This window comes from Ptiloglossa arizonensis, chromosome 2, assembly GCF_051014685.1.
Source record: "Ptiloglossa arizonensis isolate GNS036 chromosome 2, iyPtiAriz1_principal, whole genome shotgun sequence".
Classification (NCBI taxonomy): domain Eukaryota; kingdom Metazoa; phylum Arthropoda; class Insecta; order Hymenoptera; family Colletidae; genus Ptiloglossa; species Ptiloglossa arizonensis.
The window spans coordinates 5,508,921-5,534,072 of record NC_135049.1 but is presented as its reverse complement, the minus strand read 5'-3'; the positions used below and the strand labels follow the sequence as shown (position 1 = coordinate 5,534,072).

General features: G+C 25.7%; 4 protein-coding genes across 14 annotated transcripts; 3 read left to right on the top strand and 1 right to left on the bottom strand.

Moving 5' to 3' along the window:
* Nucleotides 1-47: 47 nt before the first annotated feature.
* Nucleotides 48-6,755, top strand: LOC143143729 (transducin beta-like protein 3). Its single transcript, XM_076305344.1, has 16 exons — nt 48-298; nt 396-538; nt 758-809; nt 876-1,086; nt 1,428-1,602; nt 1,927-2,097; nt 2,184-2,362; nt 2,837-3,036; nt 3,115-3,318; nt 3,967-4,156; nt 4,669-4,787; nt 4,879-5,037; nt 5,119-5,284; nt 5,344-5,568; nt 5,951-6,078; nt 6,194-6,755. The coding sequence occupies exons 2-16, from the start codon at nt 513-515 to the stop codon at nt 6,386-6,388; spliced, it is 2,400 nt and encodes a 799-aa protein (XP_076161459.1). The 5' UTR covers nt 48-298; nt 396-512; the 3' UTR covers nt 6,389-6,755.
* Dic1 (Dicarboxylate carrier 1) lies at nt 1,535-20,903 on the bottom strand. Of its 3 annotated transcripts, none has more exons than XM_076305353.1 (9): nt 20,730-20,903; nt 20,090-20,200; nt 19,873-20,023; nt 19,550-19,705; nt 19,272-19,438; nt 18,997-19,204; nt 18,691-18,771; nt 18,567-18,623; nt 1,535-1,576 (listed from the first exon to the last, which is right to left on the bottom strand). In XM_076305353.1, the coding sequence occupies exons 3-9, from the start codon at nt 19,966-19,968 to the stop codon at nt 1,550-1,552; spliced, it is 792 nt and encodes a 263-aa protein (XP_076161468.1). In that variant the 5' UTR covers nt 19,969-20,023; nt 20,090-20,200; nt 20,730-20,903; the 3' UTR covers nt 1,535-1,549. The 3 variants fall into 3 exon arrangements, with proteins under 3 accessions (XP_076161468.1, XP_076161466.1, XP_076161465.1); XM_076305351.1 differs by lacking the exon at nt 1,535-1,576 and adding an exon at nt 16,507-17,975 and having other exon boundaries at nt 19,873-19,986; XM_076305350.1 differs by lacking the exon at nt 1,535-1,576 and adding an exon at nt 16,508-17,975.
* LOC143143732 (pH-sensitive chloride channel 2) lies at nt 7,055-13,416 on the top strand. Of its 2 annotated transcripts, XM_076305349.1 has the most exons (10): nt 7,055-7,509; nt 9,295-9,368; nt 9,569-9,758; nt 9,871-10,100; nt 10,980-11,062; nt 11,147-11,302; nt 11,373-11,528; nt 12,037-12,202; nt 12,295-12,481; nt 12,557-13,416. In XM_076305349.1, exons 3-10 carry the CDS (start codon nt 9,585-9,587, stop codon nt 12,818-12,820), a joined length of 1,416 nt encoding a protein of 471 aa, XP_076161464.1. In that variant the 5' UTR covers nt 7,055-7,509; nt 9,295-9,368; nt 9,569-9,584; the 3' UTR covers nt 12,821-13,416. The 2 variants fall into 2 exon arrangements, with proteins under 2 accessions (XP_076161464.1, XP_076161463.1); XM_076305348.1 differs by lacking the exon at nt 9,295-9,368.
* Elp6 (Elongator complex protein 6) lies at nt 13,428-24,072 on the top strand. Of its 8 annotated transcripts, none has more exons than XR_012991232.1 (4): nt 13,428-13,683; nt 13,773-14,076; nt 15,203-15,324; nt 17,845-19,438. XR_012991232.1 is itself a non-coding variant. In XM_076305355.1 (4 exons), the coding sequence occupies exon 4, from the start codon at nt 23,178-23,180 to the stop codon at nt 23,994-23,996; it is 819 nt and encodes a 272-aa protein (XP_076161470.1). In that variant the 5' UTR covers nt 13,543-13,683; nt 13,773-14,076; nt 15,203-15,324; nt 23,161-23,177; the 3' UTR covers nt 23,997-24,072. The 8 variants fall into 8 exon arrangements, 7 of the variants coding, with proteins under 7 accessions (XP_076161470.1, XP_076161471.1, XP_076161473.1 ...); XM_076305355.1 differs by lacking the exon at nt 17,845-19,438 and adding an exon at nt 23,161-24,072 and having other exon boundaries at nt 13,543-13,683; XM_076305356.1 differs by lacking the exons at nt 13,428-13,683; nt 13,773-14,076; nt 17,845-19,438 and adding exons at nt 14,706-14,810; nt 23,161-24,072.
* Nucleotides 24,073-25,152: the final 1,080 nt, after the last annotated feature.

The following is a 25,152-nucleotide window of genomic DNA, read 5'->3' as shown; positions in this document are numbered from 1 at the left end:
CAAAGTTATAAGAAATCCGGTTATTTGAACCAACGATCGTCCAGTTCCACAGAGAAATCATCAGTAACTAAACGTGCACTGGTTTGCTCGAGAGGAAGTTGAATTCCTCTATAGAATCTATTTATAGACAAGGGGGAATACTTGTTAATGCATACGTACCTGTCTACCTAATATTGTCTATACTAACATGTATTTATAAAATTTAGTTAGAATTTATAAACTCTATTATACCTATTTATTCGAAACATAACCCTCATCGTTTGGATCCTATGTAATCACGTGGCTTTATTTATACCAAGTACTGTTTCAGTGAACAAAGTATAAAATCTTTTTAGCGTAGACCCAATTGTTTGATCAAATATTAATTTTAAATTAATATGTGCATGTATAATTAGATGCGATCACATGTACTTAACGTAACCTATAAACAATACACAAGGATATTGAAAAAGTTTGATTAAACTTCAAATATTTGTAAACCACAACAATGTTTTTATAATATACCAACAAAAATGAATCATACCAATTTAAAGGAAGCGTAAGTAACTGTTTAGAACTCTTGTAAGTGTGGTCTTTTAAATTAATTAGTTACATTTTTAACTGATTTAAGTTGTTTAAATAAGTCTATGAAAATATTATTTTAATTTCTTTGTTATCGATTCTTTAGCAGAAATTATAATAAAAATGACAACTCTATTTTGCTATGTTTATTTATTTAAGTATATATTCATTTTTATATAACTAAATTCAATTTCAGATTTGAAGTCAAAGCAAAGTATGGACCATTTTATACAGGAGGAAATGTTCAAGTATGTTAATTATAGTTATTTAATTCTTTTGGGTATTTCGTTCAAAAAATTATGTTTCTATTATAGTGGAGTACAGATGGGCAATATATGTTTTGCCAAAAATATGGTACAGTTACTATATTATCATTGAAAGAAAGTATAGAAATAATATCTCATATAGGAGAGAGTGATAATAATGAAGAGCCTGACGTGATTAATTCATTTACTGCAAGTACTAATGGTATAAATATAATTACGCACCACAAAAGCGGCCTTTTTAAATTATGGAACTGGAAAGGTATTACAACAATAAAAATGGATTTTTAATAAGTATATTTAAAACATTCGTACTGGCAACTAATTTTGTATACTTCTTCATCTGGTAGTGCAACATGAGATTGCATAGTAGATATCGTTATCATTATCAAATATATTGGTACTTCTAACACAGATATATGAATACCAAAGAAATTGTAATTTAATTGGTAAGTCAAGCTGGTCTATCTAGATGTAGGACCAATAAATCCAGTATGAATGTATTACTGATAATTTTAATAAAAATAAATAAAGCAATTTACTTAATGCTTTTGTTTAATAAAATTGTATTTACATTAATTAATTAATATATTGTTACTACAGATAGTAAACTAATCAAATTATGGAAATCTTCTCACAATGGTCCAGTGATTTGCATTGCTTATTGCAATGAAAGGAATTTAATGGTTTCTGGAGGTAGTGATAGTGCTGTCAGATTGTGGGACTTACAACATCATGCTTGTACTCATAATCTGAAAGGAATTCAGGGAGTTATCAGGTATCTACTTTGAATAAAATATAACTTTTGTTTAACATGTAAAGGTTTTAAAAAACTCTTAAATTGTAGTGTAATATTTTATTGTTGTCATCACCTTCCCCTAGTTTTAAAATGTATTGCCATCTTTATAGATGCTTTATGGGCATATATGGAAATTATGAACTTTAGATCCATTGTTATGGATATTCTTATTTGGAAAACAGCCAAAAAGGCCTAATTTATGCCTTTTGATTAGAACTTTCAATAGATGTATAAAAATTACAACATTTTTTTAGATTTAATATATCCTATAAAACTTAACATTGTTCTTTGATATAATTTCAGTGTTTTAGCTTTTCATCCAAACATTGCAAAGAAACTTGTCTTTGCTGCAGGTGATGATTTAAAAATTCATGGATGGAATATTATATCTGGTAAAGAAGAAATTATTCTTTCTGGACATTTCAGTAAAATTACATCTCTATCTTTTCATGAAAATGAAAATTTTTTAATTAGGTAATGTAATGAAACCATTGGGTATTTTTATCTCTGATTAGACATATTGGATTTATGTATATACAATGTTCAGTATTTTTATACAGCTCAGGAAGAGATAGGGTACTAATTTTATGGGATATTCTTTCTGCATTACCAATACGTATTTTACCAGTTTATGAGGAAATAGAAGATACATTTGTTTTATCCAAAGATGTATCATTATCTGCATCTTTTCACATTAAAACTGAAGATGCTATTTATGTTGCTGCTGCAGGAGAAAAAGGTTTGGTTATGGAGTTTAAATTATTGTATTATTAAAAAGATTTTTTAATATAAAATAGACCAATATTTCATTATTACTAATTAAAGAATGAATACAATAGGTTTTCTATTTTCTTACATAATTATTTCAAAATTTGATTTTTGCTGATTATTCCAAAATTTATTATTAATTTTATACATAAAAATTAAACTAATTTCCCACAAAGGGAATATTTTATAAATACATTTACTTAAAAATTTATATGAATTTAGTTTTCATTAGTTTTTAGGCATTGTAATTCTATATTTAATAACGAAGAATAAATTCAAATTTGAAAGATAGTGAACAAAAACTAACAACCAGTAATCACTAAATATTAAAATAAAGAGTTATTGCATTTTTACCTAAGGAATTAGTTAATGTTGAACTGTTCTAACAAAGTATTAATTTAGAAATGACAAGGAAATATATATTACAAACTTTTTATTTTTATAGGTATTGTAAAAATATGGGAAATGAGAAGTGGTAGGGAAGTATATACGCAAAAGAATTCTACTTTATCAGCAGCTAAAGAAGGAGAAAATCTTTCTATTATACATTTACTTTATAATAATGATAATAATACTTTTGCTGTAGTTACTATTGATCACAATATAATTATTTATTCATTACAAACATTTGAATGTTTAAAACAGGTAAATTTCATTTGTATTTATATTTCGCTAATTTTTATATATACATTTACAATAACTGAAATCTTAAATTTGTTGTAGTTGGTGGGTTACAGTGATGAAATTTTAGACATTGTGTATCTTGGCAATAGACAAAGTCACATAGCCATTGCTACTAATAGTTGTGATATAAAATTATATAATATATCAACTATGAATTGTCAACTATTATGTGGACATTTAGATATTGTTTTATCTCTTGCCTCATCATCTGCCAATGCATATCTACTTATATCTTCGGCAAAGGTACATAGGATTTGAACAGTTTATCTGTCTGTTTCATAATTAATAATTAGACTGTCCAGTATATAATAAAGTAATTTTTTGTACAGATACTATTTCAATAATTTATTATATATGTTAAACCATATCATTTTCTAGTTACTGAATTACTATTAAAAATAATAAGACTTTTGTTTAGCATTTTAAAGTTCATTAATGGCAAAAGAATTATTGTTACCTTGTGCCCTATAGGGACTGGCTGTCATTATTTTATTAAATAAAATATCAATTTTTTAACTTTTATTAAAAATTTTTAATTTTATTAAATGTTTAGTACATTTTTTATTATTCTTAATGGTTTACAAAAGAATTACTTGCAATTCTATACAATCCAACTTGTTAAAAGTACACCTTCATAGCGTAAAGAAGCTGTACTATTTGCCTTAAAATGTATAGTTCCATGTATTTATGTGTGTACTATTTTTTAAGCCTACTATATATCATTTAAAACATATTATAAACATTAGTCATGAATTAAAATAAATGTAAAATGATTATGAAAATAGTAAAAATATATAAAGTGCACATTTTAAAAGAAAATATTAGACACTTTTTTACATAATATAATATAATACATTTATCAGGTATTTAACAATATTTTACATTTTATAGGATAATAGTGTTCGTGTATGGTTTATGGATAAAGAAACAGCAAAAGTCTCTTGTATTGCATCTGCTACTAGGCATACTGCTGCTGTTGGTTCTGTTGCAATTTCTCAAACGTCTGCTAAATTTTTTACTTCCGTTAGTCAAGATTCCTGTCTTAAATTGTGGAATTTACCAAATAATTTTGAATTAGAAGGTAAATATAAATTATTATCAAATACACATTCAACAAAGAAAACAACATTTTCTCGAATTTGCAATATCCACTGAGTGAATAATCCTTGAGATTATTGTACTCTTTCAAAATATAAACATGTCAACAAATTTTATTATATTTTTATCTTAAATTATCTTTCAGACATATTGAATCATAAATTTAATAAAAATAGATGCATAAATAATACTCAAATAAGTTTGGAAAATATATGCTAGACAAGAAATCATTTGTAAAAATGTAAAAATAATGCCTATAAAGTATGTACATCAGCATTTTTTAAAACTTTCATATTCATTTACATACATTCAAAATTACAAAATTTAGTAAAAGGGTAATATCTAAGAATAATAAAGCAATTCTGCTTTTGAGTTTGTGATCAAACTGAGTAACTTTACAAAACTCACCTAATAAATTCTACAAATTAAAATTAGTGTTAAATAGTGGTATAATTATTAAGTATTAATACTACTTTAAATGCTTAATAATTCCAGATACACATTCCTTAAATGTAGTTCATACAGTACTAGCTCATCAGAAAGATATTAATAGTGTAACTATTTCGCCAAATGATAAATTAATTGCTACTGGATCACAAGACAAAACAGCAAAAGTACGATAAGTAAAATTTTATAAAATTTACAAATAAGATCATTCTTTAATTTATATTGTATTTATAAATATATTTATATTGAATACTATAGTTGTGGTCAGCCAATGACTTACAATTACTTGGAGTATTTCGTGGTCATAGAAGAGGGGTATGGTGTGTTCGATTTTCTCCAATTGATCAAGTACTTCTAACAACATCAGCAGATTGCACAATAAAACTTTGGTCATTGACAGAACTTAATTGTTTAAAAGTAACTTCAATTATGTTATAATTTAATTTTATCTATTGAAACAGATATCAATTGTCATTAATGGTTTTAATTATATGATAGACACTAGAAGGTCATGAATCATCAGTTTTGAAAGCAGAATTTTTGACCCGTGGCATGCAGTTAATTACAGCAAGTGGAGATGGTCTTTTGAAACTCTGGAGTATCAAAACATCAGAATGTTTATGTACTTTAGAACAACATACCAGTCGTGTGTGGACACTCACTGGTAGGTACCACTTTGCTATTTACGCTTTTGTAATTATAATATATTTATTTCAATTGTAGTCAGTAAAGATGAAAAGACCATAATCAGTGGTGGAAGTGATTCACTAATAGTTATTTGGAAAGATGTAACTGAAGAAAGAAAGGAAAAAGCAGCATTAGAAATGAAACAGTTTGCACTTGAAGAACAACAATTAGCAAATTTACTTAAAGCAAATAAATTAAGCTCTGCATTAAATTTGAGTTTAAAATTAGAACGTCCTCTACAAGTTCTTAAAATTATAGAAAGTGAGTTTTAATGAAATAATATTAATTTATGTTAAACTTTATTAATTACATTGTTATTTCTTCATTTTTATTATTTTTAGTTCTAAAAACTAGTTATTTTAGTCTATGAACGCGATAAATTAAAAAAATAATAACGTCTAACTTAATTTTTGATAAAATTACAAGTAAATATCTGAAAAATAATTCAGTATTTCATTCCACAATTGTGCGCTTTTTTTAGTAATTATATTGTAAATTATTAAAGCAGTAGTAATAAGAGTTAAAATGACAAGCAATGTATCTAAAATTAAGTTGACTAATAGTTTATAAACCTGTAAAGTGATCATAAAATTGAGGTAAATTATTAACCAATGTTTAATAATTTTTATATTCTATGAAATAGGTATTTTAAAGAGTAGTAATTGTCCACTTATTCAAGCAATTAATGAGTTAAAACCTATTTATAAGGACAAACTATTTAAATGTGCTATTACATGGAATACTAACAGCAAAAATTGTCAAATTGCTCAGGTATATATTTAAAAAAAATTAAACAATTTGTTGTTGTTTTTTTTTTTTTTTTTTTTTACAAAAATGTATATATGTATACAAGCATTTGATTATAATTTCATTTTATGTCCATTAGGTAGTTATAAATGCCTTAATAGTGGAACTGGAACATGAAGAATTTGAAACAAAGTCAACCTTTATGCTGGAATCTATGATACCATATACTGAACGACATTACATGAGACTTACAAAACTATTGCAAAATCTTCATTTACTTACTTATACGCTTAATCGCATAAAACCACATACTACATCCATAGATACCAAGTAAATATATAATGTAACTGTGAATATATACATTACACAAAGTGGTTAGGTTTGTTGCTTGCTAACTCTTTCAGTGGTAAGATTATCAGCACTATTTACATACTATGTGCATAAAACTTTACATTTTAGATAAATACTATAATATAGATTATCATGATATGTAAATAGAATATTCTGTACACATATAACAAACCTATTTATTGAGTACCTAATTATTCATACTAAGCCCCTATAATCGTTCAAAACGCAATTTAACTACAAGCCTCACATGTATGTGATCAATGTTGATAATTTTTTCATCAAAAGATTGATAAATTTCATCTGAACATAATAAAGTAATAGATTGGTATATTCACCTTTAGCATCATCTGAAATATAATTTCAATAACAATATATAATGTCGCTTAAATTATAGAAGACTGAAGAATAATTTTTGTAAAATAATTTTCTTACTCTATAAATTTGTACGAGTACCTAATTTCTTTAATCAGTACTAAAAATCTACATAAATACTTTAAACATACGTGACAATACGATATCGAACAGTATGAAGGGTAATTTTTTCAAAAGTTTATTTGCTTTTAATAGAAGCTAACAATTGAAAATATTTTTAGTGTAAGTATTGGAGTTTATGGTCACTTCAAAATCTTTGTATAATGAGTTATTGAATTTTTCTTTGTGTTAGCTACAAAATGATATTTAAAGGATACCATGTGTTCTCTTCAAAAAATGTTAAAATAACCTTGAAGTATTAAACAATAGAAGATTTATGAAAAATTATTTTTAACTTCTCAATGTATTCTATTAAAAAGTATACATTTTTCCTAAACAATTTTTTTGTGCTATCAAAAAAATATATATGAAATGCAAATTTATCATGAATCACTCTGTACATTTATTGTATTTACTACCAACTTAATGTCACATGCAAGCGCCTGAGTATCACATTGTAAAAGAATCGCGAGTGGGAGAAGTAGTTGGGTAATATCTGGTTTCCAGTAAATTAGTCTGAGTTTATTTCTGAAGCGGTGTGATGGAACTTAAGATGGCTTTAAGAAAAAGAGTTTATATTTTCATAATTTTCGTTTACCTGCTGCAAATGTTACACTTAAATACATCTACTATGTAAGTTACATTTTTATTATAAAATTAAAATTATTAAACTTTTTGATATTTATAACTCTAAACATACTTTATTTACATTTAATAGTAATATTGCTTTCTTAGATGATGTGCGCTAAATATTTAAAAATGAGTTTAAATAGTTTTTGTTATATGTACTGTGAAAAACTTGTAATTGCATAATGTATAAATTTATACAGTAGAATTTTAAATTAATTAGGATAAGAAAACTATATAAAACTTATTTTTTAATCTTATTTTCCTGTAATACAGATAAATTTTAACAACTTACATAGGTGTAGTGGCTAGTAGTAGCTAGTAATAGCTAGTTTCATAATATTACATTTATTATAAAAAAATATACATTTAGTAAAATGTACAAAATTACAAAATTAACAATCACCATGATAAACATTTTTCCTTTGAGTATAAAAACATAAAGTATTTAATAATAATGTTTGTAATAAAATTATTTGTACGAAATTTCTAATAGTCACTGCAAATTACTAAGATTACTGTTTCCAAATCTAACTTAAAGATTGTAATAAGTAAACTTTAGGCCACTTGTGTAAACATTGACATTCAAATTTAATATTATTGATATATCTTAATCTGTTATAACTACAATAACGTTTTTAGCAATTTTATATTATTAAACTACGTTTTAATCATTAGATAACAGTGATGAAATTAATATGAGAAAAAATTATTTAAAAATAAATATAAATTGGTAAAAGGTTTCTTTTAATTTCACAATGCAACTATTGTACCTATATACCAAATACTTCTATGGTATTTAACATTTTAATCTTAACAAATCTTTCAGTTTAACTGCACTTACACTAAATGAAGTAAATAAATAACTATAAATCTCTTCTTTAAAACATGCACTTTATATTTAATGTTAATTTTAGTAAATAATAATTATTTCCAAATACAAAAAGTGATCTATCTACTATGAAGAAAGAAAAAACAATTGTGTTCTGAATCATGATACAGAGCCTATGAAACAGAATGTACATATGTAGATATTGATAACTTATACAAACACCTGCACATTTGATGCCATAAATTAATGTGTTTATGTAGGCAGATAAGATCAAGATGTTGGAATTGGTATTCTCTTGTTACAGTTACGAAATTGTATTCTTTAAATTTAAAAATTCATCTTTTGTATTTATGAAAATAGTAATATAATTTAAGTTTTGTTTGTTTGTTGAACGAACTTATTACATTATCAATTACGATATAAAAGGTACGTAAATATATAATTCTAAAAAAATAAGTTATGATCTCAAAAGAAAAAAAAGTTGTAATGTTGCAAAAACTAATGTATATATATTAGTATACATATACTTAATAACTTTCTGCAGATTGATCATACATATATTTAAAGTTTAATATTTGGTATATATAATTATCAGAAATTGTCTGTAATTATATTAAATTATTATAATTACTATGAATTATAAAAAAGTTTTGAAAACTATAAATAAATATTTCTTTTTATAAGTTTCAGTTTTAATGTATTCTATATTTTATATTGTAAGCTATAAAAATAATCATATTTCTTATACATTTAAATTGAATAATAATTCTGACAATGCAATAGATATATGATCTACACAGAGTTTAGATTTAATAAATCTTATGCAAATCTATGTTTTATTATTGGAAGAATAGGTAACAATTTATTTATTACTAACCATCCCTCTAGGAAAAGACTTGTCTTTAATATATATTTTAAAAATTACCTAAACCGCCAATAGTAAAAAATTCTTTTTATAGTGTGAAGAGTCACATGCATTACATTATGTCATCTGCATTGATACAAAGCAACAATGGACCATTCTTATTACATGGTAACGTCTGGAATTTTAATTCAAGGACCTTCTTTTGAAGCAACGTTTTTTCTTACTGTATTTTTAACTTTTGAACATTGATTTTCCATTGTTATTACATATTCCTTAAAAATGTTGTATATGTATAGTAAAAATTATAAAATAATATTACCATCTTGGAAATATACTTTTTTTGAATATATAAAATTGTCACTTTATAGATTGGGAAGTTGTCCAATGTTAAGTAGTAACAACTCTATGACACAAACTGAACTCTTACAAGAATTAACAAACGATTGCCGATATGATAAAATGGCTAGACCTTTGGGAGAAGATAATGTTACAGATCCAATTAAAGTGTATACCCGAGCCTACATTTACACAATTAAATCAAATATGGCCAAAACACTGGTAGCTTAAATTATAATTACATTATTTTATAATTATAAATAAATATTTATATGTATTCTATTTATATAAAAATTATATTTTTTATTTTGTATATTGAAAAATATTTTTGCAGCAGTTTGATGTACACATGATGTTGCAATTTAGATATTTGGACACTAGATTGAAATTCTCAGAGATTGCTCCATATTTGAGCCAAATAAATGGTGGGCAACTTGCACATGATTTAATCTGGACACCTACTGTTTATGTTTCCAATGAACGCAGTTCAGCTATAATGGGAAATGGTGTTAAAGATCTACTTATTTCCATAGACCCATCAGGCATGGTCATATTAAACACTAGGTTTGTAATTTTTTTACATTTTATAGTAAAAAAAATATTTTTTTTTTTCTTTCTTATCAACAATATGGGGTATCTAATCCTAGTCTATATGCAAATTTTATAAAATCCATAACAATTAATATTAACTTTATAATTAATCATATTTCACCAAAAATCAATTAGCAAGGAATTCACTGAAGGAATTTCTTATTCCTTAAGGAAAAATTAAAAGGATATTATTTTGAATGCTAAAAATCCCTTTGCATTGTTAAAAGAAATAAAATAATTAATAGAGAAACACAAAATACACACATTTAAAGTATAGAGTGAATGATTCAAGAATTAAATTTCTTGCTTCTTCAATTTTCAACATTTTTAGGATAACTTTTTAGGAATGATTTTGAAGTATCCTTTATGCATTCATGTATCAATTTTTCTCTATGAAAGTCCAATGATCCTCCTAAACTTTCCATATGTTTTATATATTTAGTTTCTTCAAAACAATATATTTTCTAAAGTATCCATGTATAGATTAAAATGTATCATCTTGTACATTTATCATACATATAGAAGTTTGTTAAGTTTACTTAGAGAAAGAAATAAAGATGGTTAAAATTTAAAAAGAATCACATAGAATATTTCTTACAATAAATATATTGATACTGTTACAAAATTGTTAGGCATTATTAAATGTGGTCTTTCTCACAAAAAATAAATTTTGTACTGTCTTGTTTAAAAAATGTTAAAGTAATCATAAGATATAAAATTCATTTTTATTAAAAAGAAGTTTCAGATTTATAATTTCATCCTAAAACTGATAATAATGCTACCAAATTTATTATATAATATTTAATAATTGACTTATTGAATATAATAAACGTAAAATTTATATTTTTATAGGTTACAAGCTACCCTTAACTGTGGCCTTCGTTTGGAAAAGTTTCCATTTGATGTACAGGAATGTCCGCTTGTTTTTGAAAGCTGTAGGATGTCACTGTTGTACTACTACAATGTCAGCTATTTTACTCTACTGTGCTCCTAGGAATGAATGGAATTTTTACCTACAGGGACACACAATGTGCATGACATGGTGCTGTATTGGGACCAAGAACCAATCATACTTGCAGATGAATTGCATTTAACTGAATACAAGCTTATTGACAAGTGGGTTAATACATCTGAAGTTTTCTATGCTACATCAGAACAACATTATGGTCATTTTGGCACGTACTTGGTTATATGTGACAAATAATGTTTTAAAACTGCTTTAAGTAATTATTTTTGTATTTGCAGCTGGTAACTTCAGCACAATTAGTATAACATTTAAATTATCACGTGAAATGGGATTTTTTATGATGGATTATTATATACCATCTATACTAATAGTAGTCATTTCATGGGTATCTTTTTGGTTGCACATGGATGCAAGCCCTCCACGAATAGTTTTAGGTAACTTATGCTTAAAAATATAGAATATATCTAATATACATTATACAGGGTGTTTCAGAAATAGGTAGCCAAATTTTAGGAACAGTACTTACTATAAGGATAAAAAAAAAATCATATAAACATATATCTGTTCACTTTTCGTTTACAATCAAGTTCAGTAAAACTGCTTGCCATGCTTAAAGTTTTAAATAGTATTACAAATTTTCTTCTTACTACAAACAAAGACAGTACTTCCAGTAGAATAGATTGGATAATTGGATAATTGGAAAATTATTAAGAAAAGAGCTCTATGCATTATTAGAAGATGCACCACTGCAGATACAAAATCGAATGTAGTTCATATATGATGAATTACAGCAGATCCTTAAAATTCATTTATCATATTTCTATTGCTATTATGGAAGTATTTTCCATCCTTACGATAAGTGGAATACACTCATAAAATTTGACAACTTATTTCTAACACATTCTGTACTATATAAAAATGAACTATGATTTATATTTCTAGGAACAAATACCATTTTAACATTTATGACTCTCGCGTCAAAAGTAGAAAATTCCTTACCAAAAGTTTCATATATAAAAGCCAGTGAAATATGGTTTTTAGGTTGCACCATATTTTTATTTGCAGCAATGGTTGAATTTGCTTTTGTCAATACAATCTACCGGAGAAAGTATGATATATTATTTAATTTCAAAATGTACTACACTTTTTATACTGCACTTAATGGTATAATTATTTATCCTGTATATGTATTTACATTAGGAAAAATGTTCCATTAAAAAAAGTAAATAGCAAATACATACTAAAATCAACACTGACACCAAAATTGGCACGAAAACAATTTCAAAAAAATACCACAGGTTTGGAACGATCACGTTCTTGGTCATCACTTGATAATGCAAATAGTAGTGGTCAAGATTATACAAGTCAGAATTATCTCACTGTTCACGTGAGTTAATACTAAACATAATATAATTAACATTAAATCAAATTATTTTTCACAAAAAATATTTTTCTATAATAGAGTTTTCCAAGTACTCTCAACATTCCTTCTGTAAAAATTGATGAAGACAGAGATCAAGAATGCTCTGTTGGAAGTATTACTACTGTTAACAGTACTCCGCCATCAAAATCTTTTTCACGGAGAGCAACTCTTGCACAATTGCATAATTTTACAACAATGACTCCACAAGAAATTGCTCAATGGATTGACAGACGTAGCAGAATTGTATTTCCTGTGGCTTTCATCATATTTAACATTTTTTATTGGTCTTTCATCTGGATATAAAAATCCAGTGATAAAAAGGAGAACACCTGATTAGTTAAATAATATACTTTTTAAACAGTTGAAGTGAAAATTATTAGAAAATTAAAGAATGTGACTTATATAATTTATATAATTCTTTTTGTATTAGTTACATAAAATATCGAATTTAAAAAATTGTTATTTCTTTATTATACTCTTTATATTGTTTAGTCATTATTTATGTATTTACTATAATGAAAGTTATTTTGTTTATGTTCTACATACATTGACTGTGCATGTAATACAGAAGTAGATATCATGCAGATAAAAGATGAGAAATCCACACCAAAGAAGTTTTTAATAAAGAAGCATATGCATATTGAAAAATCATGTATAAGGGATTCAGAAAGGAAAGAGTAATTCTATTTGCCTTGAATGCAAAATCTGAACCATAATATGTGCTAAAGTAAAACTATGTGCTTTTCTATTTAAGAGACAAAATCTGTCTGCAGATAGAGATGGGTAGAATTTTATTCAAATAAAAATCTCTGTATAATTATTTATTTGTAAAGTTTACTGAATTAACAATTATTCAGATAAGGTTTTATTTGTTTAATATGAAATATAATTTGATTGCATAAAAAATTGTTCATCTTTCATTTGTTATACAAGATTTTAATCCAGATGAAAATTTATGTACAGTGTACTAATTATAGGACAATTATATTCGAAATGTACAATTTGAATCATTTCAGTATAATGATCATAGAAATTGAAGCTTCTACAGTGTTTCACTATGTGTAATACGTTCCAAATTTCTACTCCTTTCACAGTAAAAATGTCTTTCAATACTGGTTTGATTTTGAAGAGGTTTCAGTGAATCATGTACTTCTGGCATTGTAGAAGTAAGTAATCAATTATTATTATTATTTTTTACTCCAAGTGTTATAGGTAGCAATAAATTTGAAATACTTTTCTTTTTTATTTTTAACAGTTTAAAGAGTTTAGAAACATCAATTTCTAATGAAATTTTTGTTACTTAAAATTGATCAAGAAATACATCATATTTTGGATACATCAAATTGATTGGTATCCACAAAAATATATAAGAAAAAAGAACAGAACACTGAAGTATTAAAAAAAAGTCAAATATTATTTACACAAAGATGTCCCATTAAACCCCTCCATCGGTGTTGGTTACGCATAGCCACGAATCAAGGCAGACGAGCAGCGAACCACATGGCGGCAAAATGCTGTACACGCGTTGTCAATGAACATTTTCTCAACCTGCTCGAAATGTAAGTTGTTTTGACACTTCTACCAGACAGTTTCTTCTTTAGACATGTTTACAGAATTCGATCGTAGATACAATTTTTGTCCTAGGTAAAGAACTTTTTGTAAAAATACAAAAATAATACAGAAAGACTACACACATTGGCACTTTTCTAAACTTTGACGTTAATTTATAACTATTTAGGACTAAAAACAATTAATAAATTGTACACTACTAGATTCAAGAAACTCTCCTCTATTTTTTAAGACCAATTAGAACTTTCGAACATTTTTACTTTTCGTGTAATATCTCATTTTTGTCGAAAATCCTGGGCTTTTACAAAAACTTGTTTTTTTCGAAAAGGAGGGTGACTCTACAAGGATCACCCACTGGTTATTGGAAGACAGAAAAAAGTTTCAATTTGTTGGACAATTTAATTTTAATATTTTTAGTAATATTGACAACAATAGCCATACTGGAATTTGGTTCAGGTTCTGCCATATCATCTATTTGTATAATAATTTTTAATTTTAATGCTCATTCAAGTAACTCATAATATAATATATTAAACTAATGCATTAATATTAATAATATGCCTTACTAATTCCACAATAACATTTAAAAATGCAGAGCATAAAATACTTCACAAGGCGCCTCTCTTTTATCTTCACTACACTATACTTTATAACAGTATAGTAATATAAGTGTTACTAAAGTTCATTTGCCGCGTGGTTGTAAGTTTACTCTGCCAGATGTAAGGTATAACAGTATATTTAACAACAATACAATAGAAACAACCATTATTTCTCCCATTCCACCGCACGAAAGAAAAACTAACCCTAAATTAATCTAATTCGTAAAAATTAATTTTGTTTTGATAGTTACGAATTAGCCATGGCTTATTTTCATCCTACGCATCTTATAAAACGATTCGTACCGTACTACCTTCTCCCACACCTACCAGTTAGGGATTTAGGGAATCCAATCTGCCCATCCTGATCACGTGACAAATTCTGTTTACATCCAATTCATTGTCTCCGGTACTTACAATAAATTATAATAATATAATTTGTATGAATCTTTGGTATAAAAAATATAAAATTTTGTTGAGAATATAATCAGATAAAACACAAAAAAATATTTCATTTCAGATATGGACAATATTCCATGGGGTCATACGATATTAAAAATAACCATGCGGATGGTGAAGAACTAACCTAATTATCGATTGCAGTCTTAACAAAATGTAGCGTCGTGATGATTTAAAACCAAAGTAAGTATTATTTTTATAAATATAACAAAAGCGGTAACTAGAGTATCTAATAAAATTGTTTGCTATTTACCTACACCAACTTCTTATTAAAGAAAAAAAGCAATAATTTACTAAAATTTTAAAGTGCATACAAATAAGACCATAATTTTTATTTTAAACAGTATTTATTTTATTTTGTGTATAGTGAATCACGTTTGTTACTGTATAATTATTGCACTTTATTTATTTATACTCGCTGTTTTAAGAATTTTTGAGTATTGTATACTTTTTTTATTAAATTATGCTTGAAAATTAGTAGTAAATATTATACATAATACCCTTATTTTCTACTACAGTTAGTTTTAAGGAAATTTTACATCTATCAATAACTTCATTGAGCAAATTTCTATTGTTCTCAGAAAATATTACTTAAAAATAATTATATTATTAACATGTTCACTGTTTGAATCTCAACACAGTGGATCTTCTTGTGTAACCAATTAAATAATAATACTCTTTTAAATAGAAAATACATTTTTTCTGTTGTAAGACTTAAAAGCCTATATAACTGTTGGTCAACAAAAAGGTTATACGTTTTATCATTTTAAAAAAACATGTCATAATGCAACATTAATTACTTCTGTCAAGAAATAAAATAAATTAATATTAGGAAGAATGTAATACTATATTAAGTGGGAAGAGGGCAGAAGACTTTCCAATTAATATTTACCAATAAGAGAAAGTATAACTTTGTACAAAAAATTAGCAATTTAGTACCTTAAATAACAACTTACATTATACTAGTGTTTAATTATAAAATAAGAAGAGCAAAAAAAATCCATGTATTGCATGTTAGAATTTCATTCCCGTAAGAACGTATTCAAAAGTGTTCAGTATAAGAGATATGACAGTCTGAACAAAACCTCTGTGATCTGTATGCATGATATTGCATTGTGAACATGTTAATTATTGTATCATAGTGTGTAATTTATAGCTTACAAGGTTTTCATATTTTTTTATTTTTTTGATGCTATTTAAAAAATTAATTAAATTATTTTTTACTTTCTGATGTTAACTATTTATTTGTTGAAATTGATGGTTAGTATTTTTAAATGTGTAAAAAAATACATTTAAAATGTATCATTTTAGCAAAAAATTAAAAAATACGATTGTATTGCAATTTAAATTTATTTTGGCAAATCATGTACAATATGTCCATTTTAAAATAATTTAATTTACAATTTGTAGAATCAGCAGAAAATATCCTTTTCATATATTCTCATCAAAGCTCTTTTTATGGTAATTGTAAAAAGAGTATATTGTTGTATAAACAATATTTGTTTAAATACCATTCATTAAAATATAAATGTATAAAGTTGTATACATATCAAGACTCAAATATAGGAATATTACCATGGAATGTATTATCTTGATATTTTATCATTACACATGATGTTTCAAAAAAATAGGACAAGCTGAAATATGCAAATTCTTTATGCGAAAAGAAATTAAAAAATCCTTTACTGCTTTATAATTTGATGTTTTGTTTTCAAGATAAAAGTTATTAAAGTTTACTGCTACAAGTTCTTCCAACACATGTTATTTATAACTCAGTCAACTGATTGCCTGGCCACATACATAGGCATTTTTTGCAAGAAACACGTGTCTATGACATTCACACGTGTAAAAACTCAATATCCTTACATATTGATTACAAAATCTCAAATTGCAAAAGTAGTAAACATCTTTTTGAAACACTTTGTATAATTATGAAAGTAATAGTAAGAAATATTTACTTCTGTTTGAAAAATAACTTTAAAAATATACATTCATACACAACTCCTTTAAGAATAATACAATTGTAAACAGTATACATACAACATTTGCGCGATAGTTTAAATAAATATATGGTACTGTTTAATATTTGTGACAATATATCTAGTACAATTTTCGAAAATAGTAATGCAATAGTATAAACAGTGAATTGTGAAAATACTCTAACACTAACAGTTAAATTATATAATAATCAAAATGTGCAAGTTTAATGATGTTTTAAAAATATTATTATGTCTAAAATTAGACCCAATTATTAGGATTATATTGGCAAATATTGTTGAATTTCTAATAATATACATTTAGTTTTAAAAAATTTATTTTAAACAGAAATAGCACCTAGTCATGGAAGTATTCAGAAAGTAAATCATTGTTAGTTTATTAGACTGTTTAATATTTTGATGGAGTATCTTTAGTTTTAATTATGTCTCAGATAACAATCCATGCTATTTGCTTATTTTTTGTAATTCCTTTCTTACACTTTTCATCAGCTCAAATAAAATAAACATTCCACTTAAGATATTAGAATTTCATTAAATTTTGCCTACATTACTTTGCTAATTGTGTACATAATATGACACAGTTATATAGTCATAATAATGGTTTAAAATCGTTTAACTTACATATTTTGTTCATTATAATTTTTAATGAAAAGCATTCAAAACTTCAGTAGCCCAATGTTTATATATATTACATTTTGTGTCCCAGGGAGAAGAAGTTGAAATTTATGACATTGAGCTTTTAGAAGGATAAAATCCAAAATTAGATTTTAATTGTTCCAAGAACACAAATGTAAGAATGGTATGTGGAGCTAATCTGATAAATGCAGGTACATAACCCTAAAATAAGGTACTTATTAATAGCGTTTTGAAAAAATATCTGTTGTAATTATATCTTTTGAATAATATATCTCAAGTGAAAACACCATAATCTGAACAAATGCATTTGAAAGAGAATGGACATAGAGTGTAGAAATTAATAATCATATGTAATAATCTAGAGAGAAGTTGAAGAATTTCATCACAAATGTATAAATCAGCTTTGACGATTTATTAAGATCTAGGCAATTTTATTTTATGATTTTGTTGTACGTTTTTCTCAGTTTTATTTTAACAGATTACTTTATTTTGCTCTATTTTTGTCGAAGTTGATTTATAGATATACATTAACTAGACATTTTTGTTTATTTTTATATTGTATGCACCTAAATTTTAAATGAAAATGCATACTTAAAAAAACTTCATACACAATACAAAATTAGATGTCTTTTGTTTGAATTCTTAAATTTTTGACTCAATAGTTAAAAAATTAAAAATAATTTCAGACATAGATTAATGAGATAAATATGCAGAGTAACCCATTTAAATCGATCCAATGTGTTTGTCCAGGAAAAAATTTTAAAAATGATTATAAATAATAATTAAACTTACTTTGAAAAATGCCAATGGCCCAAGCTTAGCAGTGTAGAAAAATAGATCCATTAGGCCCTATAAAATGAAAATATTGTATATAAAATTTATAATTTTTAAACACGTTCATTTGTACAAAAATTACCTTAAATTCTCCAGGCTTAGCATTCATCGCTCGTGTTTTTAAAACATCTAATGGTTGTGTAAGAGTTGTGGCTATAGCACCCTTAAATTGAATAAATAAATAATGAATACATATTAATTCAGAATATACAGTGTAGGTTCCTCAAAATAAATTATCTATCTAAATGCTTGCCATATTTTTAGAGAAGAAATTGTATGCATTGTGAAAGTACTATTACTTTTAGTATCTTTTTCTAATTCTAGAAATAGGAAAGTTATTTGAATAAAGATATATGTTTCGGAATTTTTACAGATTTAATATACTTACTGCACATACACTTGATAATACATGAGTTGCAGGATTGTCCATAAAATAACCACTATGCAGCAATGTAATTTTAATTTGATCATAGAAACTTAATTGTCCAATAGTCATTAATGCAGCTCTTAATGTTGCAGTTGAACATCCACTAAATAATTTCTTTACACCTTCTTGTCGAATTATGCATACTATTCCATCTAGAGCATGCTTATAACTACAATAACATTTAATATTAAGTAACAAATATGAAATGAAATTAATATAGAATAGTATTTTCTTACTTTCGTCTTAGTTCTGGTGAAAGTTTTATATCATTTTGCATGCGTACATTAATTACATCTCCTGGTGTACCAAGGATACCACCAGCTGCACCAGAGAGTCCAGCCAATAGTAACTTTTGATGGAATAATAATGAATGTCCAGGTGTTTCAAATGTTTGTTTACCTACCTATTTAGATATAATATATTCAAAATATATGTATAATAAAACTTTTTCAAATTTATTAACTATAAAATGGCAAGTTACAAACAAATACATGTCTAATATAAATAGATATACTTCATATGCTCCAAATCTCATTGTAGAGTATGTAAGTTGACGAAGTAAAGAAGCACTAAGTCCATTGTATAAAGCTAATATTCCTTGTTTCTGTACTATAGAGGCTGTTAATCGTACTACAGATATTTTGCCTTCTTGTTGTGTTTGTAAATGAACCTGAAAAATATTTTACATGTCTTTTGAAATTACAAAAACGTAATCATTTTGTGTATAATTTAATAATGAAAGCTTACAATATAATTAAAGCATACATATTTATTTATTAATATAAAGTTTTAACAATAACTGTAATATGTAGACCAGGATTTAGTAACAAAAAATACCTTTATCAAATCCAAAGGATGAGTAATACAAGCAGCACCTGCAGAAGAAAGTCCACCAAAATACCAACGTGATAATTTTTTTGTTTTATCTGTCATTTTTGTTTTGTGTTATATCTTCATAATGGAAATTAGAAGAAGCATACTTAAGTAGCTATAAGTAAAATTTATATTTTAAAGGTATAAATGATTTAAAACATAATTTATTTAATAGACTTACCTTTTCTTTTTGTACGTCTATTGTAATATAAATATAGTTATGTTACATACATTACTAAAGGATAAAAATTTCCATTGTAGGTTGGACATTTTTTAAATAAAACAATAGAAGCTAAAAGTAAAAGATAAAATCAATAATTGATTTAAATTAACATTTTATTTTATCTTAATTAATTATTTATTAGCATAAATTAACATTCAAGCTTTTTAAAAACATACTATTTAAAAAAAATTCTAATAAAATTATTTTTAAATGTACTTATTAAAACTAAGGACATAAGTATCTAATATGAATATGTAACAATCATAATTTAGTATGAATTAATAACATTTTTTTTTAGCAGCATATAAAACCCATATATTGCTTTTATACACGAATATATACATAATTTTATATGTCATACTGATTATAATGAATTGTCAATTTACTGAAAGACACTGATCATATAATAAAAATTCAAGTAAAAGAATTATTAATGATTTATTTAAACAAGAAAAATTTTAAGTGATTATAAAAGCATTTAGAATTAAACATAATAATACATAGAGTTTTACAATTATTTATAAATAAAATAAATCACATGCACGTCCAAATATAAATGACATAAAGATATAGATATGCTGAGAAAAACAAAACATACCGTATATTGCAGTGCCAACTCAATTTTTAGATCATTGTTGATTTGTAAGTAGTATGCCACTAGAAAATGTGAACTTCCTCTGATGAAATACACTATATTACTGAGCCTGGACTCTTACGGACGCGCACGCATCAGCTGATAGCCACGTGTAATACCACCTCTTCTTTTCATCAAGGTTAAAACTACTTTCTTGTACTTAGTTTTGAAAATGATTTTATTTATGCTGCAACATTTTGGGAATTAGCAGTCATACGTAAAAGTAATTTGAGAATAATGTTAAATGTGTTTTATTGCTTATCGGGAAAATTGTAGTGTATTAATGAAAATAAATATAAATTAGATGCATTTATACGTATACAAATTTTTCAAAAGTATATTTCCATTCAAATTACAAATGTAATAAAAATACATATTTTTAAAATATTTTCTTAATTACATTTTTATAAATTGACAATTTCTTATTTCTTTAAAATTAAACAAATAGAAGATAATAATATTGTACTTTGTAAAATATAAAGTATTTATATCTCATTCATATGTACACACTACTTTTATTTTCTAACAAACTTCAACTAAAGTGCATACATTGTTTAAATGTTTAAACTATCTTAACTTTTTCAAACAAGTTAAATGTTGTTCCAAAGCTATTTTTTTTTTCATTTTGTAGAAATCAAAATATTTATTTTTTAAGTTAACTTTTTTAATATTCTATTCTGAAATTTATATTTGTACTGTAAAATTTCTAATGTGTTGAAAATAATAGCTAACAATAATATTTCGACATTTTATTCAAATTAGGTGTCTATTATAGATTCTAGAGCTCATTAGTTATCAATTAAGTTGTAATAATATACAAATAAAATGATTTATTGACAATTCAATATAATGTAATATTACATTAAAAGCACAGACTTTTTGCATAAAGTGGTTACGTAATTGGAACCATTTTAATAACTCTGTAAATTAGTACAGTTCACTGGTGCGGTTCCTATGCGACATTATCCTACTCTTCGCGTCGTATTCTGTTTGCACGATGGGGTGTGCAATACGTAACGCGGTATCAGCCAACGTTCCCATGTGTAGTAACAGAGATAGAGTGGGGGAAGTTGGACATTGGACAGCATGACCATAAATATTGATTCTAACGAAATTTAGTCCACATAAATATTGCATAGTTCAAAGAAGCTATATAATGTATGTATGCATTATAGCATTCAAACTATTTTATTGCTTGTAATTTGTATGATTTTAAAACCGTATTCAGTTATTTAAATATACTATGATACACATTCGAATGCGCGTACGCACACAAATCTTTAATAGTCTTTAAATAAATTTTGTAATTGTAAGTATCAAAATTTTATTGATATTTTTAATATCAGACTCAGTATCTAGATATCTCCTTTAAGAACAGTAAGCAGCAAGCAAATTGATGATGTGGAACCATATTTTACTTATTCTTTTAGTGATGAATACAATAAAGATACAGAAATATATTAATGTTCAAGAATGACACTTTTTAAAGATTTCTTGTAAAATAAATATACAATAAGTTTTTGCAAAATAATCAATAAATCACAAAAATTAAGAGAAGTCAATAAAATTACAATGATAGTTTCGAAAATGTTTAAATACTGATTTTGAATAATGATTTTTTAGTATTGGATGACCATGAAATCACAAAATAATGAAAAGTAATAACAAAAATTTGAATAGTGCATAAGATAGTCTTTTTTTAACTAACACAGTATTCGTCTTAATCGGTTTTTTCTACAATTCATATTCACGGGGTTATCGTCAAGGTCTCAATTGCGCGAGTCACTCTGTATATGTATTAAATACTCACTCATAGTATTATTAATACAAGAAACAAACAAGTAGAGGAAGAAGAACAAAGAAATTACCACAGATTTCTCTTTTTACTAACTCTTCCATTTACGTATTAATATATGCACATTATACAAATATCGTACATTTTAAAATTTAATAAAAACTTAATCGTTATTCAAAGGTCGCGCGGTTAATTGCGACATTGCGCAATCAATAAGGTTAGAATTGAATTTCTAACCTTATCTTGTATATACACGTATTTAATTTGAAAAGAAGCATGTTTTACATCATAGAATATAAATGTCTAAAGAACTAATAGTTACAGATGTCCAATTTTGTTTTTACGATTGTATTTAATGTGAAAATATATACTAAAGCGGTACGTAAACTAAAAAATAAAAATTTCATTATGTTTTCAATCAACTGCTTACTACACTAATTCAACGTATTTGACTGTCATTTAGAGTGTTTAAATTTATGATAAAAATAACGTTTTCTAATGAAAATAAATATTTCATTAAATTTGTTTGTAATAAATCCACATATTTTATATATCATTTTTAAATACCTTAAAAGTATTTTATTTACTTTTTTCTTTTAGTGTAAATTGTCAGCAGAATGGATTCAATATCCAACAAACTTGGTATTGATATGGTAAATATGGATAGAAAACTAATTTTAATTGAAGAACAAGGTAACGTAAATGCAAGCTTCTTATTAAGTTCAATGATCTTCGATGCATTAAAAAACGATTATGGTATTTGTTTTGTACTTTTTCATAATACCTATAATCATTATTATAATGTATGTATGAAATTTGGTTATGACCTTAAATTTCTAAGAGAAGATGATAAGATTCAAATTATAGAACCAATGAAAATTATTGCAAACACTATGCAATGCACGAACGAAGAAACATCACATAATTTAAATACACCTATTACTAATTTGTCATCTAATAATAATGAAGATATAATCCATAATTTATTTACTCTTATTACAAGAAAATATAATGAAATGATATTACATAAGAAACGTGCGATTATTGTAATTGACGATTTAAGTCATCTTTTTAACTTAGGACTCAATTTGAGAGAAACCATGTATTTTGTAAGATATTTAAGATCACTTGTTGAACACAACAAACAATGTCAATGTCAACTTTATGTTCTAGTTCATACATATCAATGTGAATTGTCAAATTACTTTCCTAATATATTTATAAATGGTTTGAAACATATGGCATACTTATTTATTAAAGTCGAACCTTTTAAAACAGGACAGTTTAGAGATGTATCAGGGCTAATAACACTTAATTGGCAAACAGGTTGTGAAACAAGACAATTTAACTTGCCACAGATTGTAAGATACATGTATGCATTATCAGATCGTCAAGTAAAAATTTATACACCTGGTACATTAGCCATGTTGGTATAGAATAAATTTTTATAAATTTATAATTTAATTAATATACGTGTTTACATGTAAAAATGCAAATAAAATATTTGTTCAATTATTTGTAAGTTATATACATTTTTTTTATACTTCCATATTAATCCTTTAAACAAATTCTTTCACTATTAATATAAATTAACACTAATTAATTAGCTAAGTTCACCTTGTACTCTTTTTATTTCTTGTAGCAGGAAAAACTTTATCAAAATTTAGAATAGTTAATATGTTAATTAAAATTAACTACTTGTGCTAAAAAGATATGCTATATAACTGGTGACCTATCCATATTAGAGTTGAAAACAACGTGCCATACATATTGTGTAACTTGTACTTATCGATTCAAAACCATCGGTTCGCGCGAGTTAATATATTGCCGCATCACTTTTATTAACACATTTTAATGTTTTTTACTACTTTTATATATATAACTGTTAATACATGTATGGATGCATAACTATTATTATAGTATTGAAGTATTTCAAAATGCGCGAACTTCTGAAACTAAGTTACTAGTATAAGTTAGATACTAAGTATCTAGTATATTACTCAATAACAAAAATAGTTATACTACATAGGTATAAAAACCAACAAGTGTTTGAAAGTGTAGCCTCTCTAGAAACGTTCAGTCAAATTCATTAAAATAAAGGTATTAGATTAACTCTTTGATGAGCTGTCCCGTACCTCGCACATGGACCTTGGGTTTTTTATTTGTCGTCAATGTCAGTGAAGATATATCTAGACTGGACAGCAATTGCCAGACACGCGTATCCAGCGAGTTGAGTTTAATAGTCATGAATTTATCGATAGCATTTTCGTTTCGTTACGACTCTGCTTTTGTTATCTCAGATGGAACAATTATGATGACGTTTTCGCGATCGGTGTTACCTCATTTTACGATCTGAAATAATAGAGATAAAAAAATGTTGTGCAACGAAATTCCCAATAATCGATCGAAAGAAATGAAAATAGAAAATTTGTAATAGAAGATAATTTCTTTGAAAAATACTCACTTATTCGATGCGAATGATACTTATCTTTTAGATGTTATGTGTAAATTAATCGTCTTTAGACGAAGATAAGTCTGGTAAGCCTTTCAGGACAAATATTTGCGCACTATCTACTTTTTCTGTGCATCTGA

Coding starts and splice junctions, on each gene's coding strand:
- LOC143143729 (XM_076305344.1), top strand. CDS start 513: ATGAATCATACCAATTTAAAGGAAGC. Junction 539..757: donor CATACCAATTTAAAGGAAGC/GTAAGTAACTGT, acceptor ATTCAATTTCAG/ATTTGAAGTCAAAGCAAAGT. Junction 5,038..5,118: donor CAGAACTTAATTGTTTAAAA/GTAACTTCAATT, acceptor ATTATATGATAG/ACACTAGAAGGTCATGAATC.
- LOC143143732 (XM_076305348.1), top strand. CDS start 7,418: ATGGAACTTAAGATGGCTTTAAGAAAAAGAGTTTATATTTTCATAATT. Junction 10,101..10,979: donor ATGGTCATATTAAACACTAG/GTTTGTAATTTT, acceptor ATATTTTTATAG/GTTACAAGCTACCCTTAACT. Junction 12,482..12,556: donor AGAATTATCTCACTGTTCAC/GTGAGTTAATAC, acceptor TTTCTATAATAG/AGTTTTCCAAGTACTCTCAA.
- Dic1 (XM_076305351.1), bottom strand. CDS start 19,968: ATGACAGATAAAACAAAAAAATTATCACGTTGGTATTTTGGTGGACTT. Junction 19,205..19,271: donor TCACCAGAACTAAGACGAAA/GTAAGAAAATAC, acceptor ATGTTATTGTAG/TTATAAGCATGCTCTAGATG. Junction 18,772..18,996: donor TATTATCAAGTGTATGTGCA/GTAAGTATATTA, acceptor ATTCAATTTAAG/GGTGCTATAGCCACAACTCT.
- Elp6 (XM_076305355.1), top strand. CDS start 23,178: ATGGATTCAATATCCAACAAACTTGGTATTGATATGGTAAATATGGAT.